The sequence below is a fragment of the Vulpes vulpes genome, chromosome 7 (assembly GCF_048418805.1).
Source record: "Vulpes vulpes isolate BD-2025 chromosome 7, VulVul3, whole genome shotgun sequence".
In the NCBI taxonomy this organism is placed as follows: domain Eukaryota; kingdom Metazoa; phylum Chordata; class Mammalia; order Carnivora; family Canidae; genus Vulpes; species Vulpes vulpes.
The window spans coordinates 113,380,134-113,404,536 of NC_132786.1; the positions used below are offsets into that span (position 1 = coordinate 113,380,134).

Consider the following 24,403-nt stretch of genomic DNA (forward strand, 5'->3'; position numbering starts at 1 on the left):
GCCCACAGATTCACGGATAATCTGTGGTCCTGGTCTCTTGTTACAACAAGGAGTACATTGCAACAGAACAGGGTAAACCAGAGAGGAGGGGGGAGAATGGAGGGTCTGCTGTGCAAGAGGGCAAACAAGATCAAGAAGGTGAGTAGATGCAGTTCATCCAGGCAAGGAGGGAGGAAGAGGAGGTTCTAGACATGTAGGCAGTCAGTTCCCCGGGATCATGTTCTGAGATGTGAAAGGGGATCTAGTAAGTATGTACAGGGCCAGATATGGAACCACAAGGTGAGGACACCCCCAGGACCAGGAGGATCACCATACAGAATTCTAGGGCCAGTTCCGTTTTAACCCAGTTATTTTTATCTTGTCTCTTGACTTCGTGAGGAGCCAGTCACATCACAATGATGTGCCCAGAGTTTCAGTGAATACCAGCAACAACCCAGCTCTCTAGCAACACCTGCTCGGAGTGCACCTCCTCCTGGCCAACCTGCATTGGACAGACCTGTTCTTAAACTCAGTTCTTAAAAACCACCAGCTTGTAAGAGCCAGATCACTTCAAACTGCTCTCTATTGTACTTCCAATTAAAGGAAACTTTGAAATGTGTACCATAATCCTCTAGGCAAATGATATTGACAGGTTATTCCCAACTCTCACAAAGAACGAGCCCTGAAACCTAATTTGTGCAGCAATTAAATTCGCACAAAAATATAATTTTATTTTATTGCTCAGTACTTGCCTGTATCTTTAAGCTAGCAACTGCAGGAAGGAGTTAATTTGATAATATAAATAAAAATTGGCCCCGAAGGGCAATAACCAATCCATTTACATTCAAAAATACTCTTCTTCCCAGTCATCCCAAGGCAAATATGAAACATGATTTCCAAAATGCGTCGCCTACAATTCTCTCGACACAGTGACAGGCATAAGAATTGTGGAGCAAATATTTCAAATAATTGCACATGTTCAGCCATGAGTAAGTGCTCTTGCTTATATTTGGGGGGAATCTATTGTGTGTTAGACATTTCAGCTGTTCTGTGCATACACCAAATGTCCAGTTTGGGAATAAGAAACTGGCCTCCATTCATTCAACTAATGTTTAGGAAGTGCCTATAATGCGGAGCACCTGAGTAGCTCAATTAGTTAAATGTCTGACTCTTGGTTTCCACTCAGGTCATGATCTCAGGGTCATGAGATTGAGTCCGAGTTGGACTCTGTGCTCAGTGCAGAGTCTGCTTGAGATTCTCTCTGTCTCTCTGCCCCAGCACCCCTACCCCCTGCTCATGTACACATACTCTCTCTCAAATAAAAAATACATCTTTTTTTAAAGGGAAGTGCTAATAATGCACTTTCACATGTTGCTACATATTTCTTTCAAGTCTCAGGAACCCAAGAATGCAGCCTTATGTCTTGAAACTAATAAAGTACCACTTACTAAGTTTTATCTTTATGTGTTTCTTAAATTTCATGTTTTTTTTTCCCCAGTCAACAATGCTCTGCTCACCAGATAAGCTTCTCCATACGTTAAAGCCCTCCTAAGGGTGGTCCTTCCTCGATGGAATTCTCTCCTTCAAATTCCTTCCATATAATGCATGGGCTTGTGCTCTTGCACGTGTCATGTTATTTCATAATTACCTATTTGCAGAGCTTTTCCCAATGCTGTGAACTCCTGAGAGTCAGATTTATTAACACAACATCAGGAATAACATCTCTAGATGGCTCTAATACCTTAGCTCAAAATATAAAATCTTATTGAAAACCTTTATACTTACAGAAGTTACAAAAGCTTTCTGAGCGCTCGCTCCTCTGTTATCCTACCCAACATCATGGATAAAGTTGGGAGACGAGGATATCTTTGAAAACATCTCAGTGACTCATCTCATGTGTCTCCCATTCCTCCCTCCTCCCACCTCTGCAATCCCCAGCCTGAGAGAGAAGAGCGTGCGCTGGAAAGCACTCCTGAAACCTCCCTCTTGGAAACCCATGTTTTAGGCAGTCCAGGTGCTGGCCCAGCTCTGTCTACTGTCTGGTTCCTTTTTTCAAGGATGTCACATCTGTTCAGAACTCCCTTCCAGTTAATGAGTCTTCCTTGAATGGAGCCTCAGAGGGCTTTTGATCTTTGTACCAATCAACTTCAGGATAAAGACACAGGGACTAAGCCAGTACAGCTGGCTTAAACCCATGCTTTATTTCAAGGAAGAATAAACAAAACTTAGCTTGAATTTATAAGATGGGGTGTTGAGATCAAACAATTCCCTTTAGACCAGAACCACTAATCATACCAGATTTGGAGCTTGGTGACAGTTCTGCATCCCCATATTTAAAAGTTGGCTTTAAAACTATGACTGTAAGAACATGCATGGTCAGAAGAAAAAAAACGTACAACATTAAAAATGTAATAAAGGAGGAAAAATTATAATTAATCACACCATGCAGAAGAAACCATTGTTAAAAAGGTTTAAAGCTTCTTAGTTTTTATTTTTACTTAAGATGTAATTTGCATTCTGCTCCCCCTACATTTAACATAATATAAAAAAATTTTTCTTATATTTACTTCTTTAAAGATTTTATTTATTTTAGAGAGAGAGATAGAGAGCACGAGCAGGGGAGAGGGAGAAGCAGGCTCCCGGCATGGCAGGGAGCCTGATGGGGGCTGGAAGCTTGATGTATCCCAAGACCCTGGGATCATGACCAGAGCCAAAGGCAGATGCTTAACTGACTGAGCCACCCAGGTGCTCCATTTTCTTATATCTAGATACAATCCACAAATGTGATTTTGAAAGACTGAAAAATTTAACATGTCAATAAATGTGCTCATAAATTAACATATTCTCTTTGCTGAATTGTGGGTTATATCCCATTTTCTTGCTGCTATAAATAACAATGAAATGAACATCTAAATATGTACCTTTTTCTCCCCCAAATGTCTATGGTTCTAAATAGCCACATTGTACTGTGTTACTTTATAAATGAGGTCATCAGCGGTTGGTGAAATTCCCAATAGCACTTTGTCCCAACAGCTTTCTTAAAATTCTATTGACATGCCACGGTTTCTACCAGCAGAGTGGTAGCAAGGGGTCCTTTAAAGTCAGTGTGGATGGCAAGTTTTCTTTCCTTTTTATGGAAGGAGCTCCATGCTCTTCTGCCCCACATAAACAAGGGAGGTGCAGAGAGGGGCTAACTTCACAAATAACTGGAGGCCGGATCTCCCAGACTCAGCCACAGCCTGGTTTGAGATGTGAATGTGTTTGCAAGCATCTCAGCCCCTGGTCTCTGTGCAAGAGGCACATGCCAGCAGGAAAAACCAGTTGGCTTTTGTCAGGCAGTAAATACCACCAAAATAAAATCTGAAAGTGTTTTTAAGCCACACACATAAAATTCCCCACTCCCCACCACCACTACCACACACACACACACACACACACACACACACACACACACGTTTTTTTTCTCTTTTAGAAAAGGTTTCATTTTCTTTTTTGGTCCTAAAAGAAATCATCATTCTGAAGAATCATTTCTTCTCATGTCATAGGTTAGCCACACAATGCCCTTCACTTATGGACTGAATTTATTCTATAGTTTGCAAAGTTTGTTCTAGAATATACTTTTTCCCTTTAAAACATTATCAGCTTATTAAAAAGAAGCTCAAAATACTTCTCTTTTTTTCCCATTAATGGATGGAGAAAAGATTCAATCCAGGTCACATGTGTTGAGCACCTATGTAATTTTTTGGTAGGTGCCCTGGGGTAGGAAGAATTTGCCCTTGTTCTGAGGAGTAAGAGGGAGAGAGTGTGGATAACTAAGCATAGTATATGACCATGGTTTTCAGTGGGTTCATCTAGGATTCTGCAGTATGGCCTCAAGGCAGCCATGAGGTGGGACAAGGGGTGGCCAAGGACCTGTGTTAAGCAAGCTAATTTGCTAAAAGAAGTTTTCAAACTCAGTGTATGGCTGAGTGTGTTAAATGCTTTAAGTGCTACAAAGCAGGGAAAAAGAAAGTGTGCCTAAGAGGAAACAATTAATTCCACTTCCATGGAAGAGCTCCACAGGGCCCACGAGCTGGGCATTGAGAGATGGGCAAAATTTCAACAAAACGGTAAAGCGTCTTCCTTGCTGAGAAAACATGGGTAAAGACAGAGACTTTGAAGCACAAAGCATGCTCAGGGAACCATCAATTAATGAGAGGTTAGTAGGGATCTTGAAGCGTGCAATAGGCATTTTGCTTAGAAAAGTAGCTTGCAATGGAATGTGGAGCTCTTGTTATCACACTGTAAGAAGAGGGATGAGGCAGAGATTTTTGAGTGTGGATATATTATGAGAAAAATTATGTTCTAGAAAGGTGTTTCTGGGGGCACCTGGGTGGCTCAGTCAGTTAAACATCTGACTCTTGATTTCAGCTCAGGTCATTCTCAGGGGTCCTGGGAGCGAGTCTTGGGTTGAACGGCCCTGTACGAAAGAAAGAAAAGAAAAGAAGAGAAAAGAAAAGAAAAGAAAGAAAAGAAAAGAAAAGAAAAGAAAAGAAAAGAAAAAAGATAGATAGATAGATGTTTCTGGTAGGGGAAGGAAACCTCCCAGGTGGGCCGAGTCCAGATTCAGGGAGAACTATTAAAGGACAGATACAATCTGTATAAGAGACGATGGTGTTGGGAAGCAGGGGCATAGCAGGATAAGCCTGATGGTTTTCTTTTTTTAAGATTTTATTTATTTATCCATGAGAGACATATAGAAGGAGGCAGAGACACAAGCAGAGGGAGAAGCAGTCTCCCTGGGGGAGCCCGATGTGGGACTCCATCCCAGGACCCCGGGATCACACCCTGAGCTAAAGGCAGATGGTCAACCACTGAGCCTCCCAGGTGCCTCCAGATGGCCCCTTCTTTTGCACTGGTGGTTCCAGAGGATGTGGGGACCTGGCAGGAGAGGAGAGGGAACCAGGGATCACCCCAAGGTTCCAAGTCTAAGGGGCGAGGTGGAATGCCATGCCACTCCTAGAGTGGAAGAATGGTTGAAGATCGGAGACTGAGTGGAGAGGAGGTAGGAGGGAATCAAGAAGAAGGGCTTGGGGAACACATAAACATGAGGGTCAGCGAGAGGTGGAGGCAGTGCTTCAGGAGTCGGGGAACGGACAGGATCCCAGGAAGCACAGGTGGGGACACAAGCCAACGCTTTGGGGCGATGGAGCAGGATGAGCACTGGGAAGAGACCTGACACTCGGGAGGTAACTGCTGACCTAAATAAAGCAATTTCAGTGGGCGGGCGTGGGTGAACATCAGACCACAGTGAGTGGAGGAGGTAGGCGAGTGGAGATGGCATTCTCTCTTGGAAAATTTGGCAGCACAGGGAAGGAAAGAGATTGGATGAGAACTTGAAAGAAGAACGGGGGTGAAAAAAATTTTTTTTATGGATAGGAGAGATTTGGGTAGATTTTTAGGTTGAAGAAATGAAATTGAGGGGGAGGAAGGGAGGATGCCAATAAGCATAAAAAAATGTAAGGGATGGAAAGATTTATTTTTACAAATTTTTTGATGTCTATCTTTTTCATCAGAGCAGGGAGTCATAACAATGTGACTTCTTTCCAGTCTTAAATTAGAACAACTCAACAATTCCTCTCAATCTCCACTTGCCTCTAAGAAATCATGTCTTTTGTGGCGAAAGAGGTTTTTGACTGTTCAAAACACCTACTAGTGTATTTTAGAGGTATGTTTCTTTTCTTGAGCTTAGTTACACATTTTCGTTGTCTTTTGATTTTTTTCTAAAAATATCACTAGTAACTGGAACAACAATAATTATCTTATTTCTTCTTTAATATGTATAGTGTGTCAGGTATCTATTTGGTGTGTGTGTTCATTTCCAGAGCCACAGGAGGATGGTGTTTAAGAAGGAGAGAATCAAGGGCTGCAAAGAAGGCAAACGACAGAGATTTTAGAATGTCCATCAGAGGTCATTCTTGACCTCATCTAAACCCAATGGCTTTTGTGGCTAAAGAGGTTCTCAAGTATTGACAGTATAATTGAGTGCTTTTTAGAGTCCTATGTCTCTTCTTCTGCTTAGTGGTATTTTTAGTGAGGGCCAAAGACCGGTTGCAGTGGATTGATAAATTACTGGGAGGTAGAAGAAGAGGTGGCAAACAGAGGCAACTATGTGAGGAAATCTGACTTGGGGTGAGGGCTGGATGGAAGATTAAGAAGGAGTTATCTGCTTGTTTTTTCAAACACAAGACACGTGAGTACACTTATATGCTGGTGAGAAGACTGCATCCAAGAGGACGAGATTGATGATATAAGGACCAGAAGGGATGACTTGACCAGTGGTGTTCCAGAGTAGATGAGAAGAGAATTCAAAGCACGGAAGGAAGAATCCCCCTCTGGGGCCACGAGGGACACCTTCATCTAGAAAGGAGAGGGGTGGTGAGGGCAGATATTGGAGAACAGCCCAGGGTCATGTTGTCAGCTCGAGGCAGAGCTGGACTAGGATTCATGCCGCCCCACACCTGCTCTAGAGCATTATGTCATCACTCTTGTACTTTCCCCCTCATGGAAATGGCCTAAGTGTTTTACATACTAGGACAAACCATACAAAATAATTTTCCAATTCAGCCATGGGTCAAATTTTGGTCATTGCATATTATCATGCACATATCATTATATAAATATATATTTAATAATATATATATATTAAGCTCCATAATTCACAGATGAAAAGGCTGAAAAACATGGTAAAGAGGGTAAAGATATTAATGTTCCCAAGGCCACCCAGCAAGGAAATAACGGAGCAAGGATTTGAAGCCCACTCCTTGAGTCCAAGGTCAATGCTCTTGACTTACTAAATCTGTTTACTGAACGTGCTGAATTTATCGATTGAATTTATTCTTCTTTGTGAATTTCCAAACCCTCCTCTTGATTCCTCAGGCAAGGGAGGCAGTTGGGGAGTAGGGAGGGGTGTGGAGTGATGGGTGGAGATGGGGAGCAGAGGCTGAGGCTGTGTCTGTGGCAGTTTCGATTCCCCTTTATCATCAACTCTGTCTTAAAGTGTTTTATAACTTGAAAATTCAATGAATACAAAATGCTGGTAAACTGCATCCCCAAACCACTGATATCTTTTACTCACAGCCTTATTTTTCTGGTATGTGCACAAGTGAATTTTTATCTATCTGAAAAATTTCAAAACCAACTCTATATCCTTGACTGACCAAGGTCTGCTTGGTTGAGGCTTGGAAGCAAAAATCAAGAGTTGTCCAATGCCCTGACCACAATAACGCAAGCCAAGCAGCTTTTTCCAACACATTCAGGGGCAAGAGCATCTCCATTTTATACACACTTTTTATCATGACAGATGCATTTTAATAGGAACAGCAGCTCTAAGGCATGGGTCTTACCCTTTCCTGCTTCTGCTAGAAGAACTCTTAGTGGCCTGGGAGCTTTCGGACAGAAGCTCATACTCTGTGATTCACAAAATGGAAATCTGGCATTACATGCCGGTGACATTCACTTCTGCAGCAGCTCAAGCAGCAAAAAGCCATATGCCACACACCTCAGATCCAGCCAAGCCACGCAAACGGAAATGTGAAAGAGAAATAGGGAAATCAGGACCAGAAAAGTTCTCGGGAGCCGATTGCCTCCAGCACCTAAAACACACAATCGCTGTGGCAAGAATCAAATCTTCCTATTCTTATGACACTCTTAGAAAATGCAATTTTTTTTCTAATTTAAGATCACTTTGGGAGGTAAAGGTAAAATATCCAAGACCATTTTTGTGAATGGCACGGTGTGCTCACGTTTACTATGCAGCGAGGCTGCTACACAGCCATGTGTCTGTTGGCTGTACTCAGGGAGACAGCAGTCACCTATATGGGTGGACTGCCAGCAGGCATGTGTGTCCTCTGCACTGAAGGTCTCTCAGCAGCCATCCTGTGAAAGGATAAGCACCGTTATTGACATTATTTTCCTCACTGGCCTGGAAATAAGACTACTGGGAAACAGCGTACTCCCCCAAATGGTCAGCATATGTGAGCTAAAATGAAGGGGAAAAAAGGAAACAGAGGGATTTCTTTTTTCAATAGGGGATCCAACCACTCTCCTGGGAAAAGAGAAATTTGGTTTATTTTATGACTGCCCTATGTCTTTGAGGCTTTCATTCACCTTATAGAAAGCTATATAGGTGGAAAAATAATTACTACTGCCATTTTTGTTAAGAAATGAATGGCGAAATCATTTTGTAATTCCCTCAAAGTATTGACATCTGAAGAAGAGACTCCGATTGAAGGATCTAGAAATATTTCTTAATAAGGCCTACTGGTATTTTGGACAAGAAAATTCTTCATTTTGCAGAACTTCAGAATACTTATGGTCTCCAGGAATTGAGTAAGAGTGACTGTCCCATATTTAAACAGTGTAAATTAATTCAGTTTATTGCCTAGGAGGACTGTTCTAAATAATGTGTGAATTAAACACTTCTGGCCCTTTATTTATTTGACATTCAACCCAAAGTAATTGGGCAGATACTATTTCAAAAACGTCTGGAGAATATTAAGGTTTAAAGTTATATTTCTTGTTCCCAATGGTATATTGACTTAACTGAGAAAGAGAAGTTTATAAACAAATAACTACTACTATACAGGTAGGAGAATTTTTCCAAAAGAAGTTCAGACTTCCATATCATGGGGCAGAGGTATAAAATTTCATTCTGAATGAAAGGGAAATGATAACCATCCAAGGTGGTACCCCTGAAGTGGCACTGTGTAAAATCCTAAAACAGAATTTCAATGAGCAGATGGGGGAAGGCATGGTGGCAGAAGGAATGAGAGTGAACACATATCTGTGATATGAAAGTACCATGGCATACACAAGGAATTATGAGCAATTCATGACATGCAGAGCTTAGAGCAGGTGCAGGGTGAAGACATGAGAATGAAGCAAGAAAAGTAGTTTATGTCGATTGAAGAGAAATCTAGACATCTTGCTAAGGCCGTGAAACTTTATGAGGCAGGCAATGCACAGGCACAGATGGATTAAAAGCAACAGTGATATGGTCAGATATGTGTTGGAGGACATTTGGAAAGTGGGAGGGTTTCAAAGCTGGGAGATAAGTTACTGCAATAGCTGGTGTCTCAGTTAGTTACTGCCATACTAATGCCACATAACAAGTAATCCCATAGCTAAGAAGTTCTTCTCATACTCACAGCTCTTTAGGTCAGCTGAGTGGCAGTTTTTAGCTGCAATTCTGGGGGCTGACTGGAGAAACCGTACTCTATATGCCTCATTCTGAGATCTACACGTAGGCACAGTGGCCAGCCAGGGTACGTACTTTATCTCAGGATGAAGGCAGGTGTGCAAGAGCCCAAGCCAACCGCATAAGAAACATTCAGGCCTCTGTTCACTTCACGTTTCTGAGCATCTCACTGGCCAAGGTCGAAAGTTAAAGGGCAGGGGAAATAGGTTTCACTCCCCCATCAGATTGTGACAAGGACTCCAATGGAGCCGTAAAGAACTGCAACCAGCCATTCCACCTACCAGATGTGGAGTGAGAAAAGCGGAAGATCTGAGCCCAGGCAATAATGAGAAGGCAGAGGAGCTTATAGTGACTGTAGTGACTTTGGCCACTGATTGGTTTCCCAAAGAGAAACTAGTCTGTAAACTTCCAAATAGAAACTCACTGGCCTGCCAGCTCCATGAAGTCAGAACCCACCTGTACTCCCGGTGCCTAGCACCATGCTTTCTGTGTCACGAACACAAAGTAATCTCTGTTGAAAGATGAACAGCAGTTGAAGTGCAGGTTAAACAGCGACACCATTCACCAAAATGTGGAACACTGACATGACCATGCCGTGCGTAGGAAGGTTGCGGGATAGTGACATTGAATACCATCTAGCTACCAGGCACTGAGTAGACCCTGAGAATACAGAAAAATGCAAGGCTCTGCTCTCAAGGAGCCTGAGTATTAACAGACCACTGCAGCTCACTGTGGTAAGTTCTAGGGTAATGGTATTATTCATGGGGCCAGAGCAAGGGGATCACTTGAGGAACATCTCTGTACGCTGATGCCACCAGTGACAATGGCCAACTTGAGAACTTTCCCAGGGAAGATATAGGCCCCATGTAGGAATGATATCTGAGTTAACTACCTGCCTACATGACTTCCTCCCCCATCATTTCCCTGAGCACCTACTACTGTTTTTCATTTCAACAGAACTGCATGGAAAACACATAGAAACAAAAGGAAGGGGATCCCTGGGTGGCGCAGCGGTTTAGCGCCTGCCTTTGGCCCGGGGGCGCGATCCTGGAGACCCGGGATCGAGTCCCACGTCGGGCTCCCGGTGCATGGAGCCCGCTTCTCCCTCTGCCTGTGTCTCTGCCTCTCTCTCTCTCTCTCTCTGTGACTATCATAAATAAATTTAAAAAAATTAAAAAAAAAAAGAAACAAAATGAGGGGCAAAGAGGAGGACTGAAGAAGAAACTAGCAGTTTAGAATTCTCATCTTTCATATTCAAGTTTTCTGGTTTATTTTTCTCCCTACAACAAATTTAGCCTTGTTTTGGTACCTTCTTCTTGCCTCCCCACCTTTGCACCTGTTTTTGACCTGCCCGACCTAGTGGCTCTATGCTAGATAGAGGTGGAGAGAGCAGCTTGCATTTGGTGTTGGACCAGGTAGACTGGACCCATCACTCACTGCTGCTCAGATATAAAAGCTCAGTTTTGAAAAACTTGCACAGGCATATAAAGAATTTAGATTAGCAGGGGAATTATACACATGTAAATAATAAAATACATTTTTAAACGTCTGATCCCTTAGGTCTGGTATTTTTGCAGGAGATATTTAGAAGTTTCACCTGGGATCTTCTAACTTCTCCTACCTCTTACGCTGGAGTCTTAACAAATGGTTTCTGACACTACTCTCTCATTCTGACTCCCGTCTCATCTCATCGAGGGCACCTCTTTGCCTTCCATCCCTTGCCTCTTCCTAACATCTGGTACCCTGAGCTGGCAATAAAAAGCACCTTCATGACAAACCCATTATGTTCTTCTGTTCCACCTTAGGAAACATAGCCCTTGGTACAACTGTGTTCCCAACTCCCACAGCACATAATTTTGTCTGCAATTACAAGATAAATATTTTCTTTTAAATCAAGAAGGACTCATATTTTATAAGAGATTCCCATCTAATGGTACTCTCCTTAGCTATCCAACTCTGATTCTTATCTGCCCTTTAATTTAAAACACCTAAATCTCATTATGCCTTACTTAAGATGTAGGCAATTTCCTTTTAATTGGACATATACTAATAAAATGATTTCTGTGCCATTATCAAATCCCTAACACAATCCACAATGGAATATGAAATTCAGGTCATAGGAACCAGTTAACAACTCATGCAGCACCCCAAAGTGTACTTAACAAAAGGGGAAGAAGTTTCAGAAGTCATTGAACAGAGTTATGTAGAGCAGCGAACTTAAGAGTCCCCATTATGTCCATGTTCAGGGATGGTCTGCAGCTGAACCAAGCGACTGATGTATCGTACTGCTACCCAGCAGAACATCCTATCAATTCTTTTTGTCTCATAATTGGCAAGTATCAGGTTAGCGCATGTTACTCATACAAAGAAACATACACTGACTTCTAGGAAGACACTGGAAATGCGGAGAGCTCTAAGCTAGACCTTGAGTGCAAAGAAACCTCCGAGATGCGTATGTCACTATTGTTAGGGCTTTATCCAAAATTACTCATCAGACTCAATCACAGTAATTATCAGTTTTATACATGCTCTAGTTAGGGCAAATGTCAAGAAAGCAAAACAGGCTAGCAGTGTTTTCAGCCAACTAAACCTAACGGTTGATCTTTAAACAAGTTTTAAATGGCTTAGCTATTTTGTAGGGAAATTACATCAACAGAGTCAACAAAATCCAACTTTCTCTGCATGACTCCGGATACAATCCCTTCATAAAGAGAGATGGCCAGGCTATCAAAGGCATGACCCAGAACAGTCCTTGGAAATGGGCCACTTCATGATCACCCCCACGTTTTTCACAAAAGCCACACAGATGCTGTGCAGCTGGGACCACCAAGACAGCATGCTGGGATGCGTGTTCTATTAACTTAATCACTAGATCCACAGGAGAAGCTTGTCTTTTTCCGAAAATGTTTGCCATCAGCATTGCCATGACTAGCCTTTTCCTTTTCAGAGGCATTTAGAAACCTGTGTCACCTAGTATTTGCTTTAGGTCACACTGAGCTAAGTAGTTTATCTGTCGGACTTGGTCCAGGGCTCAGAGGCCGCCTCGGGGTGTTCATTTTCCATCCCCATCTCACAGATGAGCAATCTGGAGCTCACCGGGCTGAATCCCTTGCACAAGGCTATGCAGCTGGCTGGGGAGGCCTGGGCTCTTGAATGACCAGTGTGCTGTGCTTCTGAGGTTCGGCTAAGCCCCTCAGACACTGAAAATATGTCTGTGGGGAGGCTGGGGAGGAGCATCCCTCACTATCAGGAACCCACACAGAGGACTTTCTCCTCATTTAGGAATCTGTCCCCACTGTAGTCAAAGTCTCCCTTTGCAGTCAAACCAAATTTCAGTGGGTTCCCACACAGAGATATGGGAAAATCTGTAGTTCTAGATATTTGAACAAACTACCTCAGAAAATCAAAGCAGCTCAATTATATATACTACATGACTATGTGCAAATGACTGTCTATTTAGGTTTTGTCTGCTGGCACCAGCACCTCCCATTTGTATGGGGCAATTTACAAATTCAACATTTAAGGGCCTAAGTCTCAGTGATTTGGGGAAACACCATTGTTATTATTATTGTTGTTGTTGTTATTTTTGCTACCACTAGTTTACAGAGTGAGAAAGGGTCTGGGGGCTAAAGGACATGCTCAAGGACACACTGCTGGCAAGGGACCCTGGGACAAGGCTGCCTTCAGACTTTCCTGCTGCGCTCAGGCTCAGCCTCTCCACCTGGCATTCTCAATGGGGCAGGGATCGTGCCCCCAGGGGGAGAAATTTGGTTCTTGGAGGAACAGGAAAAAGAAAAAAACAAACAACTTACTTTCTTAATGTATAAAGCACAGATATATACACACAATATATAAACGGGTAACAATGTATTTGGTAATTAAAATTTCAGGGGGAGGGTGATTAAGGGAAGGATGTCTAAAAGACATCCTAGGGAGGTGGTAATGCAAGAGTCTGGGAAATAACACTTCATGCCACCTGCCTTGGTCAGGCCCATGTCACCTGCAATTAAAACATTTCTTTTTAGAAAGTGTACATACTGGGGTCTATTTAAAAAGATGTCTCTTGAAAAAAAACAATAAGTTAATAAAGTTGGTTTCTTTCCCAGTCTTTCAGCTGTCTCTAGATAGCACAATTGATACTGATGAAGACTGCAGGAGACATACCTTGATTGCTGTCTCAATGGAAGTGGCAAATTTCATTAAAAAAAGTGAATGACCTTAAGTGAGTACCTTAAAAGCACTCATTTAAACACATGCACATGTGCACACACACGAAGCCATTTGCTACCTATCCAACAGGAAACATCAAAAGAAAAAAATAAATCTATTCGTATAATGCATTTGCTTCTACAGGAAGTGCGATTTCCTTCGTGTCAAACCTAAAGACCTTTGTGAAACATGAGAAGCCTTTTGAATAAATACTTGTAAATGGCCTAGACAGCTGAAAAATGGATAACCTCCTTGTACGACATCAGGGCCCTTTAAAAGACTTCTCCTCTACTTAAATATTCATGTTTCAATTAAAACATACACCTACTTTATTAGCTACCCCAGGCCCCGTTCAGATCAATACCAGCAGCCCTAGATGGAATTCTAATGAAGATAAACAACACTGAGTCCTCCCCAGCTTCCCCTGGGCACGGATGCACAAAGCCTCCTTTCACAACATGCTCCAAGATATTTTACAGTCACCTGCCTCATGCAAATGAGGAGATTCATGTTTATTCATGGTGAGAGTTACAGACCACGTTTCATTCCTTAGGCCAGCTCAGCTAACCAACAAGAGCGCCGTCTGCACCACTGTGAGGTTGAGCTGGCCTAGGAAGGGGACTCCGGAATATATAATTGCCCCCTGAAAAGCATGCACAGAAAGTCAGTAAGCTGGAAACAGTTCGGGGAGTGAACATATTTCCCTTTCTTATTCATGCAATCACTGCCTTTAAGCTCTCAAACAATCCCTTGTCTACACCACACCAAAATCCACGAGAGGTGACTAGTTAGTGGCTATTTTCCATGGATAATCTTCCAGGGGACTTCCCAGGATGTGAGCTCTGTTCTGCTCTCCAATGCTTCCTAATTGAGATTTTCTCCCACTGACTCAGAAGGAGCTCGTAGCCTAGCCAGGGGCAGCTGCGGCTTTGTCTGATGGGCCTGGGTTCTCCCTGTGCACAGTCTCTCCTATTTTAAGGGATGGCTTCTCATCTGCAAGCCCCGAGATTCCAACCTCTATCGTGTGTGCTTTGCATATTATGCTGCTGGGTAAAGTTTCAAAATAGTGCTTTTGCTCTAGAGTGACTACATTTTTCAAATCATTAGTTTCTTCCATTTTGGCAATTTGAAAGCACGGCAAAGTCATTTGATCTTGTTTTTAATGCCGATTTTGATAGCATCTAAGGTAACACTGATGCCACGAACAAATATTCTGAAGGTATCTAGAAGGCTCACACATCCCCAGAGAGGTCCGTGCAGCGAGGTAATGGCTACAGAGGCCTTAACTCTCTCCATCCATTAAGCACCTGAGCTTTTGTGAAACCTGATTTTTAGGCTGCTGCTCATGGCTTGTCACATGGAAAACTAAGGTGCCTAATAAAGTTATTTCTTGCCAAATCCACGATGTTTTCAGTTTAACCCTTTTTCTGTCCAAATTAAATGAGTTCACTCAGTTCAGACCCTAATCTGTGGTACACAGACAGCTTTACTTTTTCTTTTTCTTTTTTCTTTTCCCTTTCCTTTCTCTTTCTTTTCCTTCCTTCCTTCCTTCCTTCCTTCCTTCCTTCCTTCCTTCCTTCCTTCTTTCCTTCCTTCCTCCCTCCCTTCCTTCCTTCCTTCCTTCCTTCCTTCCTTCTTTCCTTCCTTCCCTTTAACATAATTCCTTCTTTTTAACATTAATTCCTTCCTTCCTATTTTTTAACATAATGTGGCCCCCCAAATGTTTTCTTTTAAAAAGGGTAATTTACTCATTTTTCATAGACAGGATTTATCTTATTACATACAAAAAGAATACAACTGCATATGACATTTTACTTCCTCGAAGCATTTTTACATTTATTACTTCAATTTAGTATTGCACCACCATAAGAGAGGGGGATGGGATACTGGTATCCACTTTTTCAAAAATTTTCAAGCATAAAGTTCCTGAGTAGCAGAACCAGTTGGGTTAGAACGTAAGCCTTACAAACCAATGGACAGACAACTTCACTGACACACACGATTTGTACTAGTTGGTGGTTTGTGTTATATGTAGCAATTAATGGCCATTCTATAGATGTGATTCACCTTTAGAGATCAAATCTACCTTCATGAAAAATCTTCATGAGACCTTTGGCCCCATCTCAAAGATGTAACTGGTATGTTGTACAACTGGACACTGGGATAACAGAGGTTTCCAAAGCTCCCCTCCCCCAGGTGATTCTAGGGTTCAGGCAAGGCTGAAAGGTTGAGAAACAGTGCTACACACAAATACCGCTTTTGCTGTGTATATCCTTGCTAGAATTTCTAAAGAGGCATGGTCTACGACAAAAGCTTTAAATGAGATCCCCATACCTGAAATACCAAATCACTTGTGTCTTCTTTCCTACCCTGCTTAAAAAAATGAGGGCTTCAGTGAAATGATTATGGGGCCACTTGTGTGCTGAGGTATCCAGCTGCAGTTTAAGCTCTTTGCTAATGCCCATAAAAATGAATAATGCATGCTCTAAAATATTGGTAATAAAAGGCAAAAACAGAATACAAACTCAATGGCCTGAATCAATGGATTATTCTGCAGAGACTGCTATATTGGGAAACTGGAAGAAAGTATTTTTCAAAGCATAAATATTTTAATCACTCTCTAATTCTACTGCTTTCACATAAATAAAAAACACCGCATCTTCTGCTTTGCCCCAGTCTACAGCAAGAAGACAGCTGCTTTTCCAAATATTCACTTCCAGCCAAAGCATTAACTACCATATATTATATATCTCCAAACTAGTGTCCTAAGCAAAGTGGGTTGTAGAAGAACTTTTTGCATCTGCTAGAATCTAGTTAGTGTTTGTAAAATCAGGATTTTGAATTGAGAGATACTGCTTCTCCAGTAATGAGCTGAAGAAAGCAGATAGCTAAGCCCTTTCTTATAGAACCTGGGTGGCAGGTCGACAAGGAAATTCGTCATCCATGCTTCAGTTCAAGGTAGTGACAGTCTGAGACAGTGTTCAAGAAAACTGAAAAGAAAGTGTGTCTCACGTTGGGCTCTTTTAAGATATTCTGAATTCAAATTTGGACAATCTTCAGAAACAAGAAAAACATTAAATCTACCAATAACACCAAATCCACATTTGTTCCTAAAATCAATAGCTTCTACTACCAAGTTATTAACAGGAAGAAAAGTGAACTGATTACAATTTCAGCTCTTCTTCTTCCTTTCCAATTTATTATCTAGCAAAGCACAGCAGTGGCTGATAGACAAGCAGCAAGAAAAAAAAATCAGGAAGACACTGACCTAGAGGCCCTCATACAGGGCCCATCTTTCAAAACCCTGTTAGAGGCAAAATGGGGACATAAAAGAAAAGGGACACAGTTAAATCCGTGCTTGAGCAATCACTGGCGGAACTCTGACTGGTATTCAACAACAACAAAAAGCTCGTGTCTATGTTTTAATACCTTAAGTTGATACACACAAATACAGATACAAATTTAATACATCTCAAATTAAATATATATATTATGGTAGGCAGAAAAATGCACCCCCCCATTGATGTCTATGTTCCAATCCCCAGAATCTGTGAATATGTGACCCTATATGGCAAAGGGGAATTCAGGTTGCAGATAGAATTGAGGTTCCTAATCGGCTGACCTTAATATAGGGAAGATTATCCTGGATTATCCAGGTGGTCCACTGTAATCACAAGGGTCAGTAAGAGTGAAAGATTCAAGCCAAAGAGGGATTAGAGTGATGAGGTGTGACGTGGGAAGGACAGGCGGGACCCACAGTTGGCTGGCTTTGAAGATAAAAAGGGCCATGAGCCAAGGAATACGGGTGGCTTCTAGAACTTGAAAGGTAAGGAGAGCAGCCAGAGAGGCCCAAGAGCAGCCAAAAAGGACCACAGCTCTGCTGACTCCTTGACTTTAACCCATAAATCCCATTTCTGGTTTCTAAACTCTGGAACTGTGAGAGAGTACATCTGTACTATCTAAACTACAAAGTCTGTGGCAACTGGTTCCAACAACCATAGAAAACTAGTACACACATGATAAAATAGCGTATGACTTTTCTGTTATACCAAAGTAAGGCACGAGTAATACTAAAAAACAAAAAAGGCAACCAAAGCAAAAATATTCCATGTGCAACATTTACATCCCTTGTCATTCCCATCCCTGACCCACCTCTGGTATCCACTCTTGACAATGGATACGTGTACATAGGATGGGACCCTTGGCGTCTTAGCTTCTGGCTGCCTGTTCATAGCCATAAACTGCTGTCACTACTTGGCAGCTCAAATATGATGCTGGACTGACGTCTATGATTGGTAAACAATGTAAAAAGATGGCACTAGGGCCACAATAAGAAACTAGCCCCCAAACGTGGCCCTTAGATCTTGCTAAAGGCAGTTTTCACTTACACATAAGTTAAATATGAAAAAAGTTTCAGAGTGACACTTTTAGGGACCTCACCCTGCACAGGAAGGATTACATGACCACTGACCCAAGTATCCAGCTGTGAGGAGCCACACGGACCCGACAGCCATGCCCACCTCCTCCAGACTGAGCCTCTGGTTCCCTTTGCTGATGCATTCTCAGGGCTTCATTTCATAAACTGTATGTTCTGTAGGATTGGAGCGTCTAAGTGCTAGCCCTCTTGAGCTATTTGGTAGTATTTTCCATATGCCTTATGTGTGCATAGACCAACAACAAGAACATTTGCATTATTATCATTTACAAAAATGCCGATTTCTGGAATTCAGAAGAAGCAGAGAGAATGAAATCCTCTCAGGAAGCAGACAGTTCTCTGATGCAGGAACACATGACAGCCTGGGAGGTCCCCTTCTGAAGGAACAGGTGTCCCTTGCACAAGAGAGCTGAGGACCGGATGGCTTTCAGAAGCACTATAGTACACGAAGAGTTGATCTGATCCAGGGGCAAGGTGGCCTTGGCCATTTCAGAGACTATTTAACTGGTTTTTTTGCCTTGATTGTATAGAGGTCTCCCTGCGACTTTGTTCCTTTTTCTCAGGGATGATTTGTACCTGAATTGCAAAGTCCCTAGTAATCAAGTGAAGTGCACTTAGGAGGCTACTGAATTACTGGGTTTCTTTCCTTCACCTCTCTTTTTCAGTCATGCCTGCCCCTGGGAATAGCTGCTAAGACCCTTGGCAGCTCTAGATTGTAGCTTGCAGATCAGTGCTCTCACAGAGGGGCGTCACTAGGGCCTATTTCAATGAATTAGATAGATGGCCCAAGGTGACTGGGATAGAATGGTGTTTGCCAGCCTCAGCTGCAGGTAAGATCATCACGCTGATGGACACAGTCAGGTTGGAACCAGACTGAGGCTTGGCAAAGAGTGTTATTTCCTTTTCCTGGTTTTCTTTTTTTCAACCAATATCAGTTCAAGATGCCAAGAACCAGAAATATGGTGGAAAGAAGGATGGAATGTAAGTTCAGAGGAAAGGTGACAGGAGGGCAAAGATCAATGAGACGGTTGGAATTCTGATATTCTCTTATGCCCCAAGCACCAGCTGTGAAGGCCCTACAGGACTGTGAGATCAGACCCTTAGACTCTTAGCAACAGCTATGTCCCCAGGACCAGGTCAGCAGGCATGGGTGGTGGATCAAATCCACATCCAGAAAATAGCAGCAAATTAAAAGTATTGAGGACTCTCCCAATATTCCTGTCCTAAACATACCTGTCCCAACTACCAATTATTACTGGCCTTGTGATTATCATTAACAAGGTCTTTATCTAAGAATAGAGATTTTATCTTGAAAAGTTTACATGGGCAGCACTGGTGGCCCAGCGGTTTAGTGCCTGCCTTGGGCCCAGGGCGTGATCCTGGAGACCCGAGATCAAGTCCCACATGGGTCTCCCTGCATGGAGCTTCTCCCTCTGCCTGTGTCTCTGCCTCTCTCATTCTGTGCCTCTCATGAATAAATAAATAAAATCTTAAAAAAAAAAAGGCAAAGGCCATCTTAAATAATTAAAGAAAAAAAGAAAGAAAAGTTTACATGATATTTCTGCTTCCTCTAAGTTGGTTAACACTGTTCTCAGCACCCAATATTTACTTACAAACAGAAATGTGAAATTCATCCGTTCAAAGAACTGAATGCTTTCCATAAACTAAAAAAATGTTCCATATAAACTTACTCAACTCCCTGAAAGAGATTTTGCACTTCAATAAAAATTCTTTTGACACAGCAAAGGACAGATTATCTCAACACATCCATAATCCGCGAAGAAATCAAGTTGCCTAAACAGAGCAGCCTTCCTGATCTTTCTCTAACAGCCACCTGCACAGGTGGAGCAGGAGGCATTTTTCCCAGAGGATGTTGCCGTATCAAGGCTTCCTGGACTAATGTCCTTAAGGGAAAATGTTAATCTAGATGATACGTTTCAGGAAAGGGTCTCTGCTGGTGGCTACAGTTTGGTTAGCCAAAAGGAGCAAAGCTGCTCCAAGTTCATCCCTGGAGAGATGAAAGCATCATGAACACAAAGCTCATGTCCATACAGGCGTGTATAGCTAAGGGGCCCCACCAGATGTGGGGCTTCTTTGGGGCCCAGAAACCTGATGCCCCTGCATCAGATTCCCCTTACCTTGTTAAAGTCTTCAGAAGTTGCCCTCATTTCCTTCCAGGTCTTGTTCAGGAGCTGGATACAGATGCAGAAGAACTCCTCGAAGGATCGGTCGTGGGTGAAGAACATTGGGTGGAAGTCGTTGCAGGTCTCACTAGCTGGAAGAAAGAGCAGGGACGTTAGAGAGGAAGTTTGCAGAGTGAAATGAGAGGACACAATCACACATAGGTGTCCCAAAGAGAGATGACAGGGCTCAAGCCACAGTGGACATAAGGTGTTTTTGAAAAAGCAACCTAATGACAGTCCCTGTGCAGCTGTCAAGTTGAAGGTCAGCCAGTGAGACCAGTCCCTAGGCATGGATTTTGCCTGAAGGAAGTCAGCTCCTAACCAACCCCCACGACAAGACCCTTACATCTTTTTTTTTTTTTTTTCAGGATCCCTGGTGTTGAATATGGGCTCTATGCCTGCTTTTTGACCTTAAAAGGACGATTCAAACTGGCCTCTTCGTCACAGCTCCATCACCCTTAATTTCCCCTTTCTCGACAGAATAACTGGCAGAGGATGAGCTTTCCCGAGCACACAATTAATTGCAACTTTGAAAATAGCATCCTTGATTATTTCTCCAGGGGGCTCTTTCCCTCTTACGGTAGTAAGCAGGGGGACATATGAGATCATATACCATCTGATGCCATTAACCATTTGTTTCGCATTCCAGACACAGATGGCTGGAGGTCAAAGCAACCCAAATGGCTCTGGAGGCCGTGAATGGTCCAGTCCTGGACCAAAATGTGAAATCAGCCAGACTGCCTTCATGCCTCCCCATTGCAGAGCTTGGGTGTCGGAGCCAGCGCTCTGAGCTCTAGCTGTGCCTACCTCTCCCCTCCTTCCCAGACCATTGCTTCCCTGCTATCTGGGCAGCTTACATTTTTATACTCCTTTTACATACATCTTATCTGATCTTACAATGCCTCTTACGGTTCATGCCTTACGGATGAGGATACTAGAAGGAGCCAGGTTTTGTGGCCACCCCCCACTCAAAACAGTACCCTAAATTTTTTTTTAATATAAGCTATTGTGCATAGTGAAAGATTTCCTATTTTAATTGGCATCTCTTTAAAGGCTAATTAGCCTTCAGGGTTCCAAAGAGTGGAATTTCAAGCCCTGGAAGCCTAGGAGAAGAGGATGAGGCAGGGCAGGAGCTGGGTTTCTAGCAGAGACCTTGGGTACCTGGGAAAGCCCTGCACCTGCTATGTGGCTGACTCTACCCAGAGAAAATCCTCTGGTGCAGGCCCCAGCAAGTAAACCTTAACCAAAGCTAAGGAAACACACTCTGCTCTGGTGAGGCCACGACCTACCCTGCACCAACCTCTTCTATCATAGAGGATTCCAGGCTTCTGAAAGGGTAGATACGAAGATCCATAAATGCTATTTTCTTCCAGACAAGCTAAGGACACAGGCTAATAGCAACGTACAGTCATGTAGGAAAGGTCTGGGTCTGAGGACAGAAAATCTGGGTTCCAGTCCAGCTCATGCCGATCAGGAGCAAGTCATTTACCTCTCTGCACCTGGATTTTCTTAACTAAAAAAATGTTAATGAGATCTCCTTGTCCATCTTCATGGGTTTTGGAAAGGATCAGATGACATGACTCACGGGAAAGTGATTTGAAGGGGGAGAAGCTGTCGTAAACGTGGAGCAAGGTGGTGGTGGTGATAAGGAATGTTGTGCCAGCATATCATTGCTGAGAACATGGGCCATTCTTTGATTTCCCCCCAGTTCCTAGTCAAGCCTGTTCACATCTCAGAAATTAGCAGCAAGAACATATGTCACCCCAGCCCCCAGCCTGTGTCACTGGCAGAAAAATGGCAAGAGTGAAGTTCTGACCTGGGACACAAAGCTATTTAAAGAACTTGGAACGTAAACACAGGCGGTTGTGTGTTTGCTGCCCTGGGCAATGAGCTGTCAGTCTCAATTCCGTAAGCACCGAAGCCGGTGGAATTTACAAGTCCACAGCAGCACTCTCAAACTCTACTGCTATCCAAGACTCATGATTAATCACATTATCACCGTATCTTTTGGGGCCCACTGTGATCATATGCGTACTTTATGCCCTAGTTAAAGTATTTATGGGATTACTGAGATAACCAGACAAAACAGACCTACAACCCCTGCCGTTGCTTGGTGAAGAGAGAGGGAAGAAACATCATTAATAATAGAGAATATACCCTGGGTACACATCATGTGCCAGGGGCTCTTCTGGTGTTATCCTCACAACAACTTGGGACGCAGGCATTATGCTTATCCTCATTTTATATATAAAGAAGATAAAACTTGGAGAAATTAAACCTTTCATCATGAGCTTTCTTGAGGTGGCCCCAAATGAGCATCTGAAACCTGCATTTATGGTTGGCTCAGCAGGCTTCCTGCCTTAGGTGACAAGAGCACAGGACATTTCCTTGTGACTGCTGCTTTGAAAATTAACTTCTCACCTACTCAGATTCTCTTGAACTGCTCCTTCAAGAGAAACCAGGATCTTGACCCCCGAGTCCAGTGGGGCTCACAGCAAGTATACAACCAGCATCTGCTGATGGACAACACCTGTCAATGTGACAGTACCAACAGTAGCCATACCACTGCCACCACCATATGTCAGGCATTGGGATCTACATTATTAGTTGTTACAAGAAGCATGTGAGGAAGATTTTATCAATTTATTTCCTTTTTTTTTTTTAATTAGAAAAGGAGAGTTAGAAAGGTTAGGTGACTTCTCCAAGGTCACACGTCACCAGGCTTGCAAGTAGTACAGTGAGGATTCCAACCTCTATCACCAAAGCCCATCATTGTCTGGTTGTACTTATTTCCTTATTTTGTTTCCCAATTAACTCTGACTCTACTGCACCTCCCCCACCCAACACAAGTATGAAAGAATTGCTTTTATACCCACAGAAAATATTCATGAAGTAAAATCTTACAAGTGGCATTAACTATTAATACTTATGATATATTTCGATTTTAGGATTCCTCTGCTTTCCCTCTACTAGTCCTGGTCCAAGTGGAGTTAGATTCAAATCACCAGGTTACACTCCTCCCCTTTCTCTGGGTTGGGTCAAGCTGTACTCTTGACAACTCTCTTGAATACCTAAGACATAGTGCACCTGGTTCTAGCTTCTACTGAACCAACTCTTTCATCTTCTTGGGGTATTCTTGGCCTCTAGAACACATCAGGTTTCCTATAGATAGTCAGTTCCTGGCGAAGAGTCACACTAGATTAATTTATGTAACTTATTTCAAGAAATAAACAGGTTAGGTTCCTTGTTAATAAGCCCCAATTTTGTTCATTACAACAATGCACCCACCTAAAAAAAGTACACCTCCCAGTCTCTCTTATAACTAAGAGTGATCATTATGACCCAATATTAACCAGTGATAGATACATGGATAGTGCTGGGTACAGTTTCCAGGAAAGACCTTTAAAAAAGAAAACACTTGACTGGTTTCTTCCTTTTACTTCTGCCTTCACACCTCAAATTCTTTATTTTATTATTATTTTTTAAATATTTTATTTATTTATTTATTTATTTGAGACACAGACAGAGAGGCAGAGACACAGGCAGTGGGAGAAGCAAGCTCCATGCAGGGAGCCTGATGTGGGACTCAATCCCTGGTCTCCAGGATCACGCCCTGAGCCAATGGCAGGTGCTCAACCACCGAGCCACCCAGGGATCCCCCTCAAATTCTTTAATTTCAGAACACAACTTCATGTCCAGTAGTGACTGGAACTCCTGTAGCCATTCTGTTAGCATAAAAATACAGGCTATCCCCTAGAATAGAGACTTAGGGGGAGCTCCTGATGACACCGTGGAATCACCATACCTGAATTGACCTCCTAAGGAGTTTTGGTATAGGATTTAAGTCACTGTTTTCAGGTTTTCTATTGCTCTTAGACATGTGAAATTACTGATATGGAAACTTAAATTCATGCAAGCGCACAGATATTAGCATAAGAGGACATATGCTCAGGATTACTGGGGCCATGGAGTAAGTAGGAATAAGGAGGCAGGATTTCATAATGGCTACAATCAGACTACTACATTCAAAGACCAAACCCGATGCTCCCCTAGGGTATACACAAGCTTAGAAAATGAAACTCCCCAAATTTGTGAAATATATGACCATATAAAATTTATAAGCATCACATTAGGTAATGTATATGAAGAAGGTGATAAGACATCTAGCATACAGATAGGTTTAGTAAACAGTGGTTGTTAAGTATTACTTTTATCATCATCAGTGTACTCTATGGTTTCTTAAAGACTTGAATACTTCTAGGAGATAAGGGAAGTAGAAAAATGTAGTGAATGGTCTTTGGGGTCCTACTGATAGGGAGGGCGTAAGGTCAGCCAATCATTCTTGTTATGTCAAAATCC

General features: G+C 42.5%; 1 protein-coding gene across 20 annotated transcripts in view; it reads right to left on the reverse strand.

Annotated features, from left to right (window-relative positions):
• ELMO1 (engulfment and cell motility 1) overlaps positions 1-24,403 on the reverse strand; it is a 672,133-nt gene that overhangs the window by 140,889 nt on the left and 506,841 nt on the right. For all 20 annotated transcript variants that reach the window (XM_072764753.1, XM_072764758.1, XM_072764757.1 and 17 more), the window contains one exon: positions 20,000-20,136. In XM_072764753.1, the coding sequence (XP_072620854.1) occupies positions 20,000-20,136 (137 nt within the window). The remainder of the gene's footprint in view (positions 1-19,999; positions 20,137-24,403) is intronic.